The sequence below is a fragment of the Lissotriton helveticus genome, chromosome 6, assembly GCF_964261635.1.
Source record: "Lissotriton helveticus chromosome 6, aLisHel1.1, whole genome shotgun sequence".
NCBI lineage: Eukaryota > Metazoa > Chordata > Amphibia > Caudata > Salamandridae > Lissotriton > Lissotriton helveticus.
This window is the reverse complement of record NC_136067.1, coordinates 836,142,348-836,162,665: the sequence shown is the minus strand read 5'-3', so window position 1 is coordinate 836,162,665 and position 20,318 is coordinate 836,142,348. Positions and strand designations below refer to the sequence as shown.

At 45.5% G+C, this 20,318-nt stretch overlaps 1 protein-coding gene across 3 annotated transcripts in view; it reads right to left on the bottom strand.

Moving 5' to 3' along the window:
* Positions 1-9,270: 9,270 nt before the first annotated feature.
* ATG5 (autophagy related 5) overlaps positions 9,271-20,318 on the bottom strand; it is a 540,258-nt gene continuing 529,210 nt past the window's right edge. For all 3 annotated transcript variants that reach the window (XM_078648434.1, XM_078648433.1, XM_078648435.1), the window contains exon 8: positions 9,271-10,115. In XM_078648434.1, the coding sequence (XP_078504560.1) occupies positions 9,979-10,115 (137 nt within the window). In that variant the 3' untranslated portion in view covers positions 9,271-9,978. The remainder of the gene's footprint in view (positions 10,116-20,318) is intronic.

The window sequence follows — 20,318 nt, the reverse complement described above, 5'->3', positions numbered from 1 at the left end:
CAGAAGCACAATGCACATGAGAGAAAGCGGCATGTTGGCATTGTACAGACATGCATCAGATATATATGTTGGGCAGCTAGACAGGTTATCCCACATGTATTCTACCAACACTGTGCTCTCACGTACCTTCAAGGAGTACACAGTGTAGGTAGGACGCCTTGAAACTGTTTGCTTCAACATAATATGTAGTGGAGACCAAAAACGAATATTGACAATAACTAAATAATTGTTTTGTTTCAATGGACGGCGTCGAGAGTTGGCTGTGTAACTCGTTTGAATGTATTTAACATAAGTCAACTACAAATGTAATTCAAATGTTAAAATCTGTTAAGTGTCTTCAAGAATCCATATTACAAGTAATTAACAAATATACAACATTAAAAAAGGTGTTGTTCATTTTCTCGTCAAGACCGCAAGTCAACAATATTTATTTTCTAGTGAACATGTTTTTCGCAGACAGCTTCTTTAGGACACTGAATGAAAACTGAAGTTGACTCAGGAAAAAATATAAGTTCGCAGTCATTCTTCACTGAAAGATGAACACATTTTTTAATGCTGTATATGTTGCTTAATGATGTTTGGGTACCAGCCTCCGCAGTCATTGAAGGGGCAAGTCAGTTACCAAAAAAACCTGAAGCATCACTTGAAAGATTTCATCATAGTAGCCATGTGGTTAATGACGTCACAAAACCTCAAACCCCCCCTGCTGACATCAAACAAACTAATAGTTTGATTGTTTATTGTTGGTACTAGCCACAGTAAAACAATGTAAAAAGAGCAACTATGCATAGAAGGTCCAAGTGCAAGCTACGGGAGAAAATGTTAGAGATAGGTATGGGAGCAGGCTGGCGTGATGGAGGGGGGCTGGTAGTGCTGACACTTTGATCACTCATGTGTGCCAAGCATTCCTTGAAAGCATTTTTCTTCTGTTGTGCAAAAAAAAAATAATCTGGTATCTGCCTTGCAGCCAGGACATCCCACAATTCTGGAAGTGAACTGCGTGTTCCACGACTTTTAAAACGAGCATTGGAAATGCAATAGGTCTCGCATTAGGAAAGTTTGAGCTATTGGTATTGTAAATGACACTTTTTTTATTCATGTGTTGGTTTTGAAAGTAGCAAAATTAATAGCTTTGTCAGTTAAAATGTCAATAGTTTTAACTTTTGCAAATGTGACACCTATAGCATTTGTAATGCAATGTGTGTTGTATTTTCGTGACTTAGATGTATTGATATTACAAATATCAATAGCTTTTAATTTTGTAAATAATTAATACTTAAATAAAAGTTATTGTAATTTATAATGGCAATAGCTTAAACGTTTGTAAATAACTTTTGTGAAGATTATGTTCAGTGTATTTTATTGTGACGAAAATCCAAGAACATTGCATTTGCACCTACACACACACAGAGCCACACACATATAGATGTGGTGGTGGTGGATCTGGGGGGTATGGTGGTGGTGGTGGTGATGGTGGATGTGGTGGTGATGGTGGATGTGGTGGTGATGGTGGTGGATGTGGGGGTGGATGTGGTGGTGGATGTGGTGGTGGTTAAGGTTGTGGATGTGGTGGTGATGTGGTGGATGTGGTTGTGGTGGATGTGGTTGTGGTGGATGTGGTGAAAGTGGTTGTGGTGGATGTGGTGAAAGTGGTGGTGGATGTGGTGGTGGATGTGGTGAAAGTGGTGGTGGATGTGGTGGTGGATGTGGTGGGTGTGGTGGATGTGGTGGGTGTGGTGGATGTGGTGGGTGCGGTGGTGGATGTGGTGGTGGATGTGGTGGTGGTGGATGCGGTGGTGGATGTGGTGGTGGTGGTGGATGTGGTGGTGGTGGTGGTGGATGTGGTGGTGGTGGAAGTGGTGGATGTGGTGGTGGATGTGGTGGTGGTGGTGGATGCTGTGGATGTGGTGGTGGTGGTGGATGCGGTGGTGGTGGTGGATGCGGTGGTGGTGGATGTGGTGGTGGTGGATGTGGTGGTGGTGGTGGTGGATGTGGTGGTGGATGTGGTGGTGGTGGTGGTGGATGTGGCGGTGGTGGATGTGGTGGTGGTGGATGCGGTGGTGGTGGTGGATGCGGTGGTGGGGGTGGTGGTTGTGGTGGATGTGGTGGTGGATGTAGTGGTGTGGTGGTGGATGTGGTGGTGGATGTAGTGGTGGTGGATGTAGTGGTGGTGGGTGTGGTGGTGGTGGGTGTGGTGGTGGATGCGGTGGTGGTGGATGCGGTGGTGGTGGATGCGGTGGATGTGGTGGTGGATGTGGCGGTGGATGTCATGGTGGATGTGGAGGTGATGGTGGATGTGATGGTGGATGAGGTGGTGATGGTGGATGCGGTGGTGGTGGATGCGGTGATGATGGATGCGGTGGTGGTGGTGGATGCGGTGGTGGTGGTGGATGCGGTGGTGGTGGTGGATGCGGTGGTGGTGGTGGATGCGGTGGTGGGGGTGGATGCGGTGGTGGGGGTGGTGGATGGGGTGGTGGTTGTGATGGATGTGGTGGTGGATGTAGTGGTGTGGTGGTGGTGGATGCGGTGGTGGTCGATGTGATGGATGTGGCGGTGGTGGATGTGGCGGTGGATGTCATGGTGGATGTGATGGTGGATGTGATGGTGGATGTGATGGTGGGTGTGGTGGTGATGGTGGATGTGGTGGTGGATGCGGTGGTGGATGCGGTGGTGGTGGATGCGGTGGTGGATGCGGTGGTGGTACACACACAGAGCCACACACATATAGATGTGGTGGATCTGGGGTGTATGGTGGTGGTGATGGTGGAGGTGATGGTGGATGTGATGGTGGATGTGGTGGTGGGTGTGGTGGTGATGGTGGATGTGGTGGTTGATGCGGTGGTGGTGGATGTGGTGATGGTGGATGCGGTGGTGGTGGTGGATGGGGTGGTGGTGGATGGGGTGATGGTTGTGGTGGATGTGGTGGTGGATGTAGTGGTGGTGGGTGTGGTGGGTGTGGTGGATGTGGTGGATGTGGTGGTGGATGTGGCAGTGGATGTGGCGGTGGATGTGGCGGTGGATGTGGCAGTGGATGTGGCAGTGGATGTGGCGGTGGATGTGCAGGAGTTGTGTGCGGAGTCTGCAAATTGGGATGAGAACACATTGATGTCCGGTATCATTAGATGAAAAGCTGAACTCGAGGAGGAGGAGGAGGCTTCTGTCACAGACGGCGCGCGGCCACTCGGCTAAACCTTAAGCTCGCACGAGTAAAGCAAGGGGCCGTCTATTACTGTTTACTGTAACAAAAATAAGGTGCACTGCTTCCTTAATTATCTGTTTTACATCTGTGCAGGGAGCAGGAGGGCGGGGAAGAGTGGGAACAGCAAATGCATCTTTGCCGAAGTTAAATGCGCAATATTTTTCCTTTATGTCAATTTTGTTCCCATCCTGTTTTCCTTTGAGTAGCCGTGCGTTTTTTTCTGCTTCCCTATCTGACAAGAATAATACATGTAAAGAGGTGGTATAATACTCCTTCTGAGTATCTGTGTGCTTTTACAAAAAACATTAAAACACTCATTCAAATGTATCAACATTGGCATGATGAAATCCTGAAATTCAACAAGGAGCTACAGAGGGAAACTCAATGCCAGGCCACCCTCCAATCAACATATAATTCAACAACAAGGACCTAGCATTGAAGGGCACTTTCAACAAATTTTATATATGAATACGTAGGATTAATCCTACGTATTCATATATACAATTTGTTGAAAGTGCCCATCAATGATGAAATCCTGAGTCAGTTTATGTGAGATTGAAACCTACAGGTTGGTTCCAGGCTGTTGTGTACCAATGCGTGCGTTTAACAATAAGGTAATACCGCTCTTTTCTACTCTGTTGCTGTCAACTAACCAATCATTTGATCAACACTTGGACATGACACAACGCCATCTGTTTCGTAAGATTCAGCAACGAAATGTCTTTAGCAGGATTCAAGTACCGCGCGTCAGTGGCTCGGCCTCAACTGTTCCTCGAGTGAGGCAGAACTTTCCTGGATTTAACGAGCTGATAAGGAAGCAGTTTAACTAATTGCCCCCGGGAGTAAGATTTCAACTACTTTGGCTGTCCTCGGCGATTTGCAAGAACAAGGATGTGTGGGAACCTACATAACTAGACAATAAAGTTAACAGTGCGGTATTAGCAACAGACCCTGAAATTTGCCGAGGATCACAGTCTTGCTCATTCGAGCTGACCTGTGGCAACAAAATGCGCAGCAACAATTACATTGAAACACGCGTCCTGCCCTCGGTAAGTTTGAAGTAGTTGATGTTGGGAAACCCCACATGCCAGCCCCATGCCTTCTGATTATATAGATTTGCTAAACTTCGTGGAAACAGCTATGTGTAAAATGTGATTCCTTGCGAATACACCTCAATGTATGTTAAGCGCTTTGACGTCAATGACGCCACAGTCAGTCTGAGCTATATTAAAGTTAATGATAAATTAACATAGCTAGAGAGTTCAGCCTGTTTTGGCAGCCCGAGATACTTAAAGTGAGGTAGACAACTCATGCAGCGCCAAAGATGTAGCTCTAACGTGGGAGGAGAAATACGAGATGGCCTGGCGGCCGTGAGACGTGTGAAGCAGGGGGCGGGGGGAGCGGATACCTTTGAAGTGCTTCACTTCAAAGGCTTGTTGGCACAGCGCATGCTGGGGGATGACTGTGGGAGGGAGCTGGTGTCTGTGCACGCGCTTTTTATGGCAATGCACATGCGCATTGAGCGAGCTTTTCACGGGCACTGCACGGAATCGCCCTTTCTCGCCAGTGGAAACGTGCTTGGTTAAACGCTGTTTAAGCCCCTATAGAGCTTCGCCAGCTATGCGCATGCGCACAGCAGGCGAGCCCTAAAAAACAAATATTGAAGTCTAGATGCAATGCACGAAAGAAACTGTAACTCGAAGAAAGCAACATTTTTAAAAATGGTCAAAATATAAATGCAAAATGTTGGGGAGATTCCATAAAAATATGAAACGTCAGCACAACTCGCTATCGAATAAGAACGGCTCTATAAATGGGTGATTAGCTCAATGCGCACAGCTACATAAAGTAGCTAGACAGCCTCAATATAAAATTCCCTTTGTGTGTACAGTGCTACACAAAATCTACTCTTCGTCACATTAGCAGCAGTATCTCCAACTTTTGAAACTGATGTTCACAGAAGGACGGATAATTTTAAATGATCACCTCACAGTGAACAATAAAAAAAACGTATCAGTTAACGACTGATGCACATTATCCCAACAAGAAAATAAGTATAAACAAGCATTTACAATGCAACGGTCTCGCCTTTGCCAAAGTTAGAGCTATTGGCATTGTAAATGACAAAATTGTTATTTATGTGTTGGTTTTGAAAACAGATAAATAAATGGCATTGTCATTTACAATGCCAATAGCTCATAGAGCAGGCCACCGTGGCCCATATACACCCCAGGACTGTGCCGGCCGGGGAACATCGGCACCACAGGATGGCGGCAACCTTACCCCATGGCCAGCGTTGACAATGCGCTGAATGCTGGCACCGTGTGACCCCAAAACCTTCAGAAACGTCACGGCTCTAAGAAGGGATGCAGATCACGAGCAACAGGGTGCATGGACTGGTGTGGTTTACATAGTGCCAAGACGCCGCCTTTCAGATACTTCAGGGCACTTCGAGAGTGTGGCGTAGCGTGTCCTATAAGCCTCATAAAATTCTCCCAAGCATTGTAAAAGAAAATGAAGGCCTGGCCGACTTTTTTTTTTTAATGGTACCTGACGTCACATATTCCCAAAGTCGGTCTCGGCCACCAGACCTGTCACTAGGCAAGGCACAGAGGGGAGACAGAGGGGTGACACTTGGGGGTGGCACTGGGAGGAGACAGAGGGGTGAGACTGGGGATGGCACTGGGGGAGAGAGGGGGGGTGAGACCTGCAGGTGGCACTGGGGGGAGACAGAGGGGTGAGACCGGGGTTGGCACTGGGGGGAGAGAGGGGGGTGAGACCTGCAGGTGGCACTTGGGGAGACAGAGGGGTGAGACCGGGGGTGGCACTGGGGGAGACAGAGGGGTGAGACCGAGGGTGGCAGTGAGGGGAAACAGAGGGGTGAGACCCTGGAATGACAGTGAGGGGTGACCGGGGCTTAGGCGGAAGGCACGGCGCGCTAGGAGCCAGGCCTGAAGGAGACCTCCCACCCTCCCCCGAAGGTGCCTGAATCACCACCTCTTGACGGTGCCTGCACCACTCCCCCTCCACCCCGACGGTGCCTGCACCACCTTCATCTGTGTTGCCTGCACCCCTTCCCCCTCTGACGCTGCTTGTACCCTCTCACCCAGACTGTGGAGGAACCCCCCTCACCCGGACTGTGCCTGCACCCCCCCAGGGCCGGCTCTAGGCATGTGCAAGCTGTGCACCTGCACAGGGCCACCAAACCCCAGGGGCCACCACGCCAATATATATCCTTAATATATTAATCCTCTGAGGATGGATACATATTTGTGTGGTGGCCCCTGGCAGGGATTTGGCGGCCTCCGGCTCTGTTCCACTTCTAAACACCCTGACCCCCTCCCCTCTTTAAAGGCCTGCGCGCTCCGCCCCGTCCAGACCCCCTCTTCCGGGCCCCCTACCTATGCTCCTTGCCCAGGGCCACCATGAGCCTAGAGCCGGCCCTGACCCCCCTCTCCATGACGGTGCCTACACCCCCCCTTTCCCATGACGGTGCCAGCAGCCCCCCCCCGGTAATGTTTATCTGGATTGTTTACTCTACAGAAACATTTCTTCCCGATAAACTGCAGGACATTCTGAGTTTTCTGATACAGGTTTAGTCCTCACACAGCAGAGCTATCGCTCAGGTTACAGAGTTCGAACAGGCTCGGGCGTCGGAAACAGTTATTAAATAGGTGACACAGGCCGCACCTCAACAGAGAGGCCCATCACATTACACGGTGTGTGTAAGCGAGGCCTCGGACTAGCAGAGCTATCCCTCAGGTTACACAGGTCGAACACCCCCGAGCTCCAGTCCGCAGCAGAACTCTAGTTGAGTCCACAGACCTCCGATTACAGAGGCCTTAAAGGGCCAGAGCTCGCCCGGGGAGCGTTCTTTCAGGGGGCACAAAGGCCACTGGGGCCGTGATGGGGATGCATACATGTTTACACAGCGTCTCGACCGCAGCTCTAAATCTTATAGATTTATAAGAAACAGGAGTTACTATTATGCAATTCAGCGACGCACTGTTAGTGGGGTCAAGACCAGCGGTCTGATGGCCGTCTGGGGTCCAATCAAGAACCAGTTTAGCTGGGTTACCTGCATTGGAAGCTGTGATGAGCAAACTACACACAGATCTCCGAAGCATGCACTTTAACCCGCTGAGCTAATTTACAGGGATTGGGCTCTGTACATGCAGACTGAAGGCAGATATATGGAGCGGGTGTAGCATCACCAAGAGGGGCTTATTATACTAGCGTCTTTGCAGAGGGCACACTACCTCAATGAGCTACGCTATGGGCATAGAAATCAGCTACAGGTCTGCACAAGGCGCAGACCCTACCAAGCGTTCAGACCAGCTTAAGCAGAAAAAAATATATATTTTATTTTAAATAGCCCACTAGTACCTCAACACTCCGTCAGCATGCCGCCATCACTGTTCTAACCATAGAAGTGCGTCATTTTATTAAAAAAACAAAAACAGCGAAATACAATTAAGGGCACCTGTGTTCATGGCTACGGAAGGAACAGCGGTGGAGGTGGTATTAGCACCAAGGTGGAGAATACTAAAATGAAAAGGGGAGGGGGCACCTGAAGGATTCTGATGCATTGCATGAGTAGGCACCACTGGATTCAGGGGGCGCGCCCCCCGTTCATTGGGACCTGCGCCGATGGTGGGGTGACCTGACACCCAGAGCTGGCCTGGCGCTTTTTGAAAAACAAACAAGGGCACGGCCGGAAGCTGTCGCAACCAGAAAAGAGAACGTGTGGGTGGCGTCGCTTTGCAGAAGTAGCGCCCGAGGAGGGTGTCAGCGTGAAATGACAGGGACGAGGGTCCTGGACATCCCCTATGTAGGGAGCACAGCACAGCAAGCGTGGAAGTGTCGGCCTCCGAAGTCTGCAGACATGCATAGAGGTGAATGTGCACGCAGTGATGTGCGCCTCCCGTGTTTTGTAGATGTGCATACAAAGAACCCCATGAGTCCTATAGGTCACACTGTGCACAGGAAGCTCGCGTAAGCCCCACAGAACGAGAGCCTCAGAAATCACGAGTCACTGTGATTCCCGAGTGAACAAATTAAAAAAGCAGACGTTAAGTTACATGAGGCAAAAGTGACAATTGTGAGCAAACAAAATACACGAGGTGCAAAAGGTATATTACATATACGAACTCGAAAGCTTCAAGACGGAGCTTCGCAAGTAAGCTACTGCCCGGCCGCCATCTTCGGAGGAATGCCAAAAGTAAACCTTGGCGAAAAAAAAAAAAAAACAACCACCGGCCGCAATGACGATCGCAAGGGGGCAGAGAGGGAACAAATGTACGGAACGCCCACGAATAGCCTCGGACAATGACGGACAGATCTCTCTTCCAATGGCTAGCCTCCATTTATGGAGCTAGCCAATGGAAGAGAGAGGAGGGACAAAGCCAGTACTGTTGAAACATAAGATTTTGCCTGCGCGAACGCTGCTACACAGCGGATCGCCAGGCGAAACCTAAAAAAAAAAATAGACAACTAAATGTCAGTATCCCTAAAATCGCTATCATTCATCAGAGAAGTTTTGCAAACACCGGGGAGCCTCAAAGCACTAAAGGTAAGCAACAATCAGATGGAATGTTCCGTTGAGTTTCAAACTGTGGCACGACACCAGCCATAAGTCTAGGGCCTTGGGTAGAATACAGTTACTGTTTTATAAAGGGTCGTTTGGAGTTGGCCTGAAATCCCGACCTTTATTCGTTAGGGACAAGAACTCTGAACCAAATGACATTCCTTGGAGAAGGCAGTACTCTGACCTGGTAGGTTTTGTTTTCAGGAATGATTCTTCACCCAGAAGTATTTTGTATTAGTCGTTACAATTTGTTTTGAAGGAATGGTTTCAACCCAGAATAAGGTGAAGAACCGCGTGCAAACTAACCGTCTCCTTATTCCATACTAGAAGCATTTTCTTGGGATTCAAAAGGGCAATCAGTGCTGGACTGTTACCACAAGGTTCAATAATTGAGTAAAACAAGGGGGAAAATTCCAATTAAAAAACACATCAGAACATACAGAACTGCGAGAAAATATAATAAAAGAAGCAATACAAAGCAAGATCACAAGAGAAACGATTCGATTTTAATGAAATTTTCGTTTGAAAAGAACACTTACATTAACAGTTTGTATAATGCAGGTCGGTCTACTGCCCTGGGAGAGTCTGCTCAAAGGCAAGCAGTGCCTCTAACCGAAGAACCTACGGCCTGTGGGTAAGAGGATTGGTATCTTACCCAAGTAAACAACTGTTCTTGACCATGCTAACAAGCATCCTGTAAACATAACATTCGCAAACAGGAGTGATGACTGTACAGTGATTTCATGTTTTACAAAAATTGGTGACAGGTTCCATCGGTACCGTTTTCTGGAAACGTAAACATGTTTCCACTCCCTGTAGCTAAAATGCACCAACGGTTATGATAAGAAATACCCTAGTTCATTAGGAGAGATACCAATCGACTGGTACCTAGGTTTCCCATTGGCTTTTCAGGCTGTGAAACTTTCAGCCTTAGAAAAGGACAGCAGACTTGTTGTACTTAAGGTTTGGTTACAACAACGCAGAGCATCATTGGCGACAGAGAGTGACACCCGGTCGGTTGTCTTTATCTTGTATTAGAATGAATTTTCATCTGTGGCTTGCAACAGCAATTTTGGTTTTCTTCTGGTCGGGTTGCTCCACTAAGAATGACAAAAGTAAATAAGAATAAGTCTGTCATGCCCCTGGATGAAGCAGTCAAAGGTGCCTCGAACTGGAGAAGAGTTTTGTGTGCTCAATCCGTGGGCTGAGGAATTATACTGATGTGGAGGAAATTGTCAGGGTAGCTCAGATGTTCACTTAACCACTGCACTGGTGTCTCCAGCATGGGCTCAATGCCATGAATTACAAGCTGGTACTTCTTCTCACCATCTGATGACAAAAAAGAGAGAAAAGACAATAGTTAATGAGGAGAAGCTCCAAATCTGCTTTTTACGAAGACCTAGAAGTTCTGGATCTGCCATGCTGGTAATATTCTGGCACCGTGCTCACATGGCAATCATCAAATCAATACTGGATGGAATCATAAAATATTTTTAGCTATTTGTCATAGGAATGTCTTTATAATGTTTCAACAAGATGGCCTCACTGTGGAAAACATTCCAGCACAGTTGTATTACTATTCTGTTGAGAATACAGGTCAGCCAGTCGGTAAAATAGGTTGTGATGCAATTACATATTACTGCCTGTGTTAATAATACTTTCAGCATTTCTAGCATTCCAGCTGCTAAAAAATGCCACTAGGAATAAAATGTGTTGCCTTCTATACCATTGACTAATCAGAATTCACAAATATCTGGGAAAAGGCAAAACACCTCTCCCTTGTCATTTCAAGAGAGTTTCAGGATTACCCCTAACATACACATCAGTTTAACAGTATTTGATTGTGGCAAATTTGTTTGTTGTAAGTAGGGTTGCAAGTAAAACTATTTTGTGGCAATATTTATTCTTTTAATCAGATTAACAATAAATGTACCATCGCTGGTAACCCATAAATGTGGATTTTACTGCCCAGGTGCATTTTCTCCTTCTGCAATGGGTGGTATTTTAATTCTGGCCAACCCGGTCAACGGTAATCATACTGCCTATCCTTTACTGAGACCAAAGGCAGATATTATTTTTTTTAAGAAGTTGGAGACTGAAAATTGAGAGATCTACAGATATTTCACTTTCACTAGTGTGCCAAACACCTTTTGTTAACTTTCTCTTAAATATCTCATTCCCTCTACGGCCATATCAATGTGCCTCTAGCCAGACTGAAATCTGTAACAATAAGTGGCATGCATGATCTTGTCTTCAAACGTAATGTTGTTGGTATTTGTCATCTTCTTTTTAAGATGCCAAATCCACTGTTAACTCTGTTGGAGAATGAGTTCAACTAAACAGGCGTCAACACTTTACGGACCTTATGCTAGAGAAATTTGTATAGTGCACATTCACTTTTATTGTGGCCTTACAGCACTAATGGAGATCATGCATCTTCCAACAATCTTAGCAACAATTCTACATTACTAAATAAAATTCTTTCAAGGACACTGCCAATTTGTCATAATGGGATCTGCTTTCTATCCCATCTGCGGGTGAATCCAATGGTTTTGGTTCCTCACCAACAATTTTCAATGTTTTTGTTGAAGAAGTGTCTTGGTCAAGCTAACAAGGCAAGGTGTGAGAAGAGTTACTAGCTCAAGACCTCTTGCCAGGTATGTAGGTGAATAGGTCATCTGGCTTTTAATATGAATCATGAATAAAGGGAAGCAATCATATAGATTTTAGGACTGATGCAACATAGTAATGTTTTAGAACTATTCATCAGACATAAGGCACCTGAAATTGCTGTAGGACAATAATGATTTTTTATTAATTCATATAATTTTATAGACAGCCTTCATGTACTGCTAGCTCAAGTTCATCAGGCCATGTGCAACCAAGAGAGATTTTATGTATCTTAAGTTAAAGTGATCCAATGTATGACTGGGTGATACTATGAACCTCTCCTGAGATGGAGGATGTTTTCCTGAAAGGAAATTCTATATTTTGCTCGCTGGCTGATGGGATTCTAATGAAGCCAAATTGTAAGGAGAACCGCAAAAGTCAGTAAATCCAACTCGCCAGAAATAGTGAGCATGTTAAAAAAAAGTATGAGTGTTCCGATAAAAACGGCAAAAGAAAATAAACAATTACTTTCTCCGTCTGACCAACCTACCTGAGAATGTATTCGTTTTTAAGTTTTGTAGTTCAAAGTTCTGAGAACAGAATAAACATTGTGCTTTACCAGCAGGTGTACTACCTTCCAGCGCTGATAATGTCACCGAAGAAGAAACCCAGAACAACGGCACAAAAGAGACTTAGGCTGTCCCATGCAGCTGCTGGTGAATTTGCATGGGGTAACCTTTTCACACCACAAAGGGCCAGGAAAGAACTGAGGAGGACAGTGGGGAGAGAAGACTCCCCAGCTTTAAAAAGACTCTCCAGTCTTCTCCAATATAAAGATTTCTTGAAAGTCTGAAAGAGCCTTCCAGGTCCAATAGGCTGTCTATTCTCTCTCGTTGACCCTCCATCTTAGGTATCACTTGGATTCTGCTATTAGACAATAGAAGATAGTGTAGCCATGGTCACACATGCACTACACATACTCAATGTACTTCTTTCACCACACATGTAAGTCCACACATGCAACATCCTTGTCCTATATGGATGAGCAAGGATCCCAGTTGTGTGGGAATCACAGACAATTAAAAAACACATAGGCCACTCTCCCTAGCAAGCAGCAGATAAAGGTGTGCCATGTAACTATAATCACTTAATTGAGACCACTGTAAGTTCTGTAAAGCCCAGTGACTTGACAACAATTACACTCATTAATAAGAAGTTGCAAAGCTGGGCGCTCATTACCCTGAAGCCCAACGCTGTGTCTCACTCCATATCACGGGGAGGCCAAAGCGCCTATGGATGATCTTTGTGTTTGCTGAGGTGTGGGTCAAACACACTACAGGTGCTATGCGGGATGGGAGGCAGGGGCACACTCCATCTCAACTCTAGGGTACATCACAGAAAACCTTGAGCATCTAAGCAAAGGTGGACTGATCTGATCAATGTGCTGCTAGTTATATTTGGAAAGGTCTTTGGTAAACCCAACCTGCACTTATGGCAGGTATAAGGGCCCACGATTTGACAGTTGGAAGGAGAGATGAGAATGCTTGCATCAACTTGGACTGTTGTACATTAGTTGGTTCCAATATTCTGCTAGGTGCGTCTGCAAAGACCATATATGTAGCCTGGCATAGTGGACAACCTCTCTGCATGAAGCCTAGAGGCATAGAACACACCATCATGGACCTGTAGCACAGAAACATTTCCATGGTTTCCCTGATGGGAGAAGCTCACCTTAAGTACAGAAGGGAAAGCTCTTGGCAGTGCGATATTCAGAAGAGTCCCAATTAAATGGATCCACTGGGATGTTGTTAGACAAACTGCACTCTGTAATTATTTAATGTGAATACTAACAAGCACATGTTGGATCCCAGAACATACTTTAAAAAATGATACGATTTCAACCTGAAAACAATTCATAACAGAAAACAAGCCTATAGAGGTGTACACAAATAAATAACATTAAGCAGCAAGTGGTTCTCTCTGGCTAGGCTGTAATTAGAACAAGAAGTACCTCTGCTCAATTAAGAATTCTAGAGTCCGCAACTGTCCCATCATACACAGTTGAACCTGTGAAGCAATTACATTTTTGAACTCACACTGAAGTCTCCCAATAGTTTCTAAGGTCCTGGTCCCCGAGGGGGAAGGTGCGATGTTTATTAATTCAGAGATAAAGGTAATGATGGAAAATTTGGATTACAAATATTTTTTCTTCTCGGTCATGGAATTCTCTCTGATACTCATGCAAAGTAAAACAAACAGGTACATTTTTCTCACACCAGGCTGAGCACCAGGAACTTTAAGAAAACACTGATGTAAAGCAGTTTTACAGGGAAACCTAACTCACCAGAAGTTCAAATCAATACAGTCATGGTGGTAAAAATATGAACTGGTCTCAATATGGCAGTCATGAAAATTCCTGGAACAGGCACATTTCTCAAGAAAGCAACAGTGGTTGCTTTCCACCTACTACAATGAGGCTTATTGTGAAAGGTCCCATTAAGCTTTCTGGTACCATTCTAAGATACAAGACACTTTACATCAGACTAAGCAAAGGCAAGAAAAGTGAAGAGTTAGAAGGGAGCTCCAGTATGGTTCCTGCGCATAAAGAGTCAGAAGCTCACCAACAATTTTTGAAGCGACTACCTCTAGTAAGACAATTTTCTATTAGACAATTTACGAGATAAATGTTGATATTACACTGTGTGTATGGGCTCCAAATGTGGTCACAAACTTTGACAACACTTTATTAAGACCTTTCAGGGAGTTTCTGCCATGCTGGGGGAAATCACATGCATAATGAAACAAGCATTGGAAATGCAATAGGTCTTGCATTTGTTGGAGTTGGAGCTATTGGCATTATAAATGCCAATTTGTTTTTACCTATACAGCGATGTGATGGTGCAGTACAACAGGCTGTCACTGGGTGTCCCTTGGGACCTCTTTTGGCACATATGGTCCTGCACCCTATAACATGACTAGGCAAAGGATATGACACAGCGATGTGAGCTGCCGGCTGGTGAACTGGGGATCCCGTTTCGAGTCTGCTGTCAAGCTCAACATCATGTGATAATAAGTTGATTGTTTAATGACCTGAGTGTACTATATAAATAAAAGCATTTGTAAAGTAACACAAAAAACGAGCAGTGGCCTCAGAGGGTTGGTGGAGGCCTGTTAAGAGTGCTGTGGGAGGGGTGAGGTGGGGGGGGCACGGGAAGAATAAAGGATATGAAGCAAGAAGCAGTGTTGTGGGAAGGGAGAGGCTAGTGAGCTAAAGGGATGGCAAGGGCAAGCAAATGATGGGACAGAAGTTTCACTGCATGAGTAAACAGAACCGTCCACAAGTTAAGAGGTAGGCCAACTAAAAATGAGTTCTCTCTAAGTATAAATAACCTGAACAGTAAGGACACATGCATGAGGACCAGTCCTCATGGAAGGATACAAAATTCCAAAAGGAGGAACTACTAAGTGTACTCACCAATGTAAAGCCAGTATTTCTAAAGGACAGCAACAAGAACCAATGAACATGATGGGCGTTTTTTCAAGCCCACATCCTAGATACAGCATGTCTGGAAGAGACAGGGCAAGCGCTGCCTAGGACTGACCTTAAAATATGTGCTTAAGAAGGACACATGATAAGCAGCAATAGCATATGAGTTTACCTCAAGAGAGAAGCAATCTCTCGCTGATTTCGCCAGGTAAAGGTATGGCAATAGCTTTTCATTGTGGAAGGTTTGCAGATCTTCCTGCCACCCAATGCTGAAACTCTTACACTTTAAAAGCATGTCCCAGGTTGGACATCTGGGACATTCATAAATCCAAACTGGACACTCTAGAGCAACGTGGTTGATCTCAGTGATGGAAGGCTATAGTTAAAATCTTGCCTAACAAACTGAAGGACGTGTCTGGCCAGCATAGAGGACTCTTGATTGGATAGATGGCCATATGCAGTAGATCTGAATATCATTATAGATTGAGTTCGTCTTGATTAATGAGAATCCTCTTCACTTTGCACTGCTTGAACTTGGGAGATCACCCATAGAAGCACTGGAATCTGAGGAAAACAGAGGCATTTCCTTCACAAGTCTGTCAAAAGATCTCCCCCCCCCATTGGTTCATGACACAGTCTTAACATTTTCTATATTTTTTTAAGTTGTGAATAAACTGATGCCTTGGCAGTGTCATGAAGCAAAAACATCAGAAAACACCTACTTGACTGGTACCCTCTTATGCTATTCAAAACTATTTCTGTTGAGCTAATTTGTCTTTTCAGTTTGGATGGCCTGAGAGATGTGTAATGTGAAGGCTCCTCTCCAACAGCCAGTACCAGATTGATAAGCTTACCTTTTGAGTCCCCCACAATTCAAGCCTCCCTGTTTTTGCAGCTAATACATTGCAGACATAATGTAGTTGTAGAGGTGGTTGATGCTCGTGCAGCTGTCAGTCAGGAAGAACTTAAGGGCTTCATGGGCTGCTGTAATTTGCAACATGTTGAAATTGAATTGTTGCTTCCTTGGATACCTTCTCTTAAAATAGATCATCCATGCAGATTCCAAAATCCTCCAGTGATTGCTGAAATAAGGCTCTATCTTGCATATTGTTTTTGTTGAACATCGCACAAGATATTGGACTGCATAGCTCTGGCTTCATTGATCTTCCAGGCATTCCTTTACCAGGTGTCCCAGAAAATAATGCCTGCACAATATCAAGCACCAATTTGTAATTCCCTAACATCTGCTATGCAGGGTGATTGTTTAAGATGTTCTCCCCCACCGGGATGAGGAACACTGGGGGTAGGATGTCAGAATCATTGCTTGGTGACAGGTAAGGTTTTTTTTCCACGGACACTTCAGGTGGCCAATTTCCTTTGCCTCCATAAAACATCTGCTGCTGAGAAAATATATTTTGGTCCTGTTGCAAGAGCCTCTTCCAGAAAGACATAGGATCACGGTGGTGTTAGTTTTTACAATAAAAGTCTATTTTACTTTTTCCATTCCCAGAGGTTTGCATCAGTCTTCATTTTTAGGTCTCGCCTTGGAGCGCATGCACTGTCTCTTTGAGACACGCTTTATCTACAATATGGGCTTCAAGCAACGCCCACCTTTTTCATTGGTTCCGGTTACTGCCCTTCATAAATGCCTGCTTTTGTTCGGTGAATATGCTTAATAGTCCCTCCTTTTGGACTTTTATAACCTCCCTTGAGGACTGCCTCTGTTACATGTGCTCTTACTCTTTTTGGTATTAATTATACTCTGTGAGCACTCTTTTTTTTTTAACCTGCATCTGCTTGTGTTTTTGGATTGTAGTGAGAAGTGTTCGAGTTTTGTTTACTACGTGTGCCGGCTTCTTTTGCCGTGCTTGAGCTTTCCTTCCGGCTGATGCTTTCTCGTTGTCTAGATTAGGCGCCATGTTAATATTTGTTTCTTTTGCTTAGCGCGGCACCCGCTTCACGGCCGCTGCACTTCCTCTACTTTCTTTATACAAGTGATCCTCCCTTTGTTTCCTATGCTGTTAAGCGCTCCCTGAGCACACTCGCAGTCCAGCCCCCTTCCCAGGGACCCCAAAGCAGGAGACAACTCGCTTTCTGCAGCGCAGTCTCCATGTGCGAGGTTCGCCAACCTCTGGTGCTTTTGTTTACCTACTTAGTTCAGACCCGAGTGGTCACAGCGTTTCTTCACTGTGCTCCTCACAGTGAGACATTAATTGCGTTAAAAGTAGCGTACCGGCTTGATGCTATGAAACATAATAAATACAAAACCATTAAAGTCCCCAAACACAACAAATTACAATAACAATTAATGATATCTTTAACTTTAGTACAAGTACAGTGTCATCAATTGACTTTCTTTTAAAAAAAAGATCTGCGCTAATTCTCTGTGCCGCCCTGACACAGCTCATTATATTCCTCACTTTGCATGGACAGTTTCAGGTTACACAGACCAGAACTTCGGATTCGGAAGACTCCAGTCTTTTTTGGGGGGAGGGAGTGGGGTGCCTCCCCCTGCTTTGGATTTCAATATTCCATGGCGACATTAAAACTCCACTGTGCATGCTTTTCCCCAACCCCAATACCTAACAGCCATTCCTACACTGCATCGCGCACACTTGTGTGCAAAAAAGGTGTAGACTACAGCTGCAGCACGCGCTCCTGAGAGCTTGAATAGGGAACGGGCACACACACAGAACAAGAGCTGACTCATTTAGAAATAACAGCGTGGAGCCGTCGTCTCAGGGCATGATGTCAGAGGGAGAGTTTGGAGTGTTTCACATCCATAAGAAGACTTCCATGGTCACGTGCGGCTGTTTCCACTACACTGCTGTTGCATTCCCAACTACTCAAAATGCAAGTGCTTCAACATGTTTCCTTACATAGTTGTCAAACCCTTTGCCAGCTGCTCTACTGCAAAGACCACATCTGTAGTTTGACTTTCAAAACTTTCAGTCTGCAAGCATGAGATACTAAAATAGGACTGTCTGCATTTTGCAACTCCCCCTCCCCCCCAAAAAAGAGTATTCAACTGGGGCCACTCGAGATTAACTATTGCACTATTTACCAACAAACACCCATATTAAAAGAAATGACGTTCTTGTCTAAACTATCGGAAAAGCCACAGGAAAAACACACCACATTTTTTGGGGCAGTATTGAATAGGCGCATAGTATAGACGTCTTTCATAGCAATAAGAGAGCTGCAGTAAGCCCTCTCTATTTCCTGTAATGTTATGCCGTCTGTTTTTTACAAGCATGCTTAAATCACAGGTTTTATGGGTTGTTGATCTTGAGTGAAAAATAAGTATTTTGCGAGCAGATTCTTTTTAAGGCTTTTTAGAATCATTTCTGTTTTTCTGTAACATAGAGGGTTTTGGAGGAGGTGATAATTTCTTTTGAGGATGTAATTTATTAAATCTCTTTAAAAATACATCCTACAGCGCACATCACCTCAGCATCAAACAAGCATCACCTCAACACAATATCAACTGAACAGAACTCAGCACCACCTTAGCACCAACTAAGCACCACCTAAATACTACTGCAACACAACCTCACCATGTCTTACCACCACCACTGCATCACTAATTACCACCTCAGCATCACTAATCACCACCTCCACATTAGAACAGACAGGAAGAAGTTGCCAGCATTGCAAGGACAAAAAAAAATAAGACATTTTTAAGTTCATTCTTTTTTAATTGGGACATTCAGTTGTACATAATGTCTTCTTGATTATATAGTTATAAGTAACAAAAAAAACACTTTTTTATTATAACTTTTCAACATGCTGCACAGCAGCCACAATGCTCTATAACATGGCTTAAAAACATTGGCAAAGCCTATAGCTCTGGCTAAAACACTTTTTAAGGTCCCAAAGGTGAGACCTATTGCCTATGCCAATGCTTGTTTAATCTTGTCATCTACACTGGATTTAATGAGTTAAGAGAATGAAAAGAGTAGGTGAAGTTCTTTTTATTAGGTCTCCAACTAAGATGCAAGAGGGGCAGCTTATTGACAGACCAAAGACAATTCATCTGCTTTTATCGCTGTACGTATTACACTTTTGAAGGTAATCCTATCCTTCTTGGGGCGTGGCTTGGCATCCGCCAAGATGGCCGCATAGTTGGAAGCTGTACGGTGGCCCTTCTTCCCCTGACATTCAAACTTAATCCACTGAACCTGGGCTGGGGGCAAAAAACCGCCCCCCCCTGTTTGTTTGAAGATTGCCAACCCAATAACGACACTCCAGGAGGGCTAGTGGCTCCTGGCGGACGCCGGACATAGGAGGCCTGCACAGGGCGTGTCCGGGGTAAGGGCCAGGATGATGCGGGGAGAAGCCGATCGAAAGCCGGGCGAGACGAGGCCCTGCACTGGCTGCCCGGACCGCAGGTGACCTGGAGGCAGGGGTGCGGTCCCTTGCCTCACCTGAGCTGGAAAAGAGACATGAGGAGGAGCACTCTTGGGTCCCCCTGCCACCTGGGACAGTGGAAAGGGGAAGCAACAGAGTGAGGTGAGAACCCTGAGGGGGATCACCAGCCCTCCTGAACAAGACAGACACAGCCTGGGTGGTTGCAGAGAGAGCCTGGCTGGAGCTGGGGGCAGGTATCAGACCACAATCGGCCTGGGGCAAGTAGGGGGCATACCTGGGAGAAGATTGAGGCCCAATAGAATTAAAATTAAGAGGGAACGGAACAAATACTTCCTTTTATTGGCTGGACAATAGAATGAAAAATGAGAGGGAACGGAACAAGTACTTCCTTTTATTGGCTGGACGCCAGAATAACAGTATACTGCTAGAAGCATAGATAAAGTGAGTCACGCACCACACGATCGAGCAACCGGCAGTGGGGCCCGGCAGAAGCCCATCCAGCCCCCTGAGCTGTTGCCCTGAGCCTGAGAGTGGGGGGAAATAATTCATCCTTTGGCAGTTCAGATTTTCCTTTTAGGCCCACCTTCCCCAAGGAGACTGCTGTTAAAAGGGGGAGAGCACCAGGGTGTTCTCAAGCGGCGGACACAATGAGACCAAGGGGTGCCCCCCCAACCCAGACCAACAAACTGGATAAATATGTGATACCTAGGCAGGCAGTGGTGGAGGGAGTGGCAGGAGCCACAGGAGGCCATAATGACAGCCATCCAAGATCTAGGAGCAACCCTTGAGTTCGAGATGGTCAAAGTTACTATTGACGTAAACTTCTTAGGCAGACAAAAATAAAAATTCAGAGACGGTTGCTGTGGCAAAGAAATATTAGCGAGCTCCAATCGTCTACTTGGAAATTGGAAGAACGGGTTCAACATCTGGCCCACCAGCATAAGATAATGGCCGTGAAACTTGAAAATCAGGAAGGGAGAGCCCGAAGAAACAACATTAGGGTGGTGGGGTGCCTGGGGGGGCGGAAGGCCTATGCATGGACCTCTTCTTGGAGGAACTTCTCA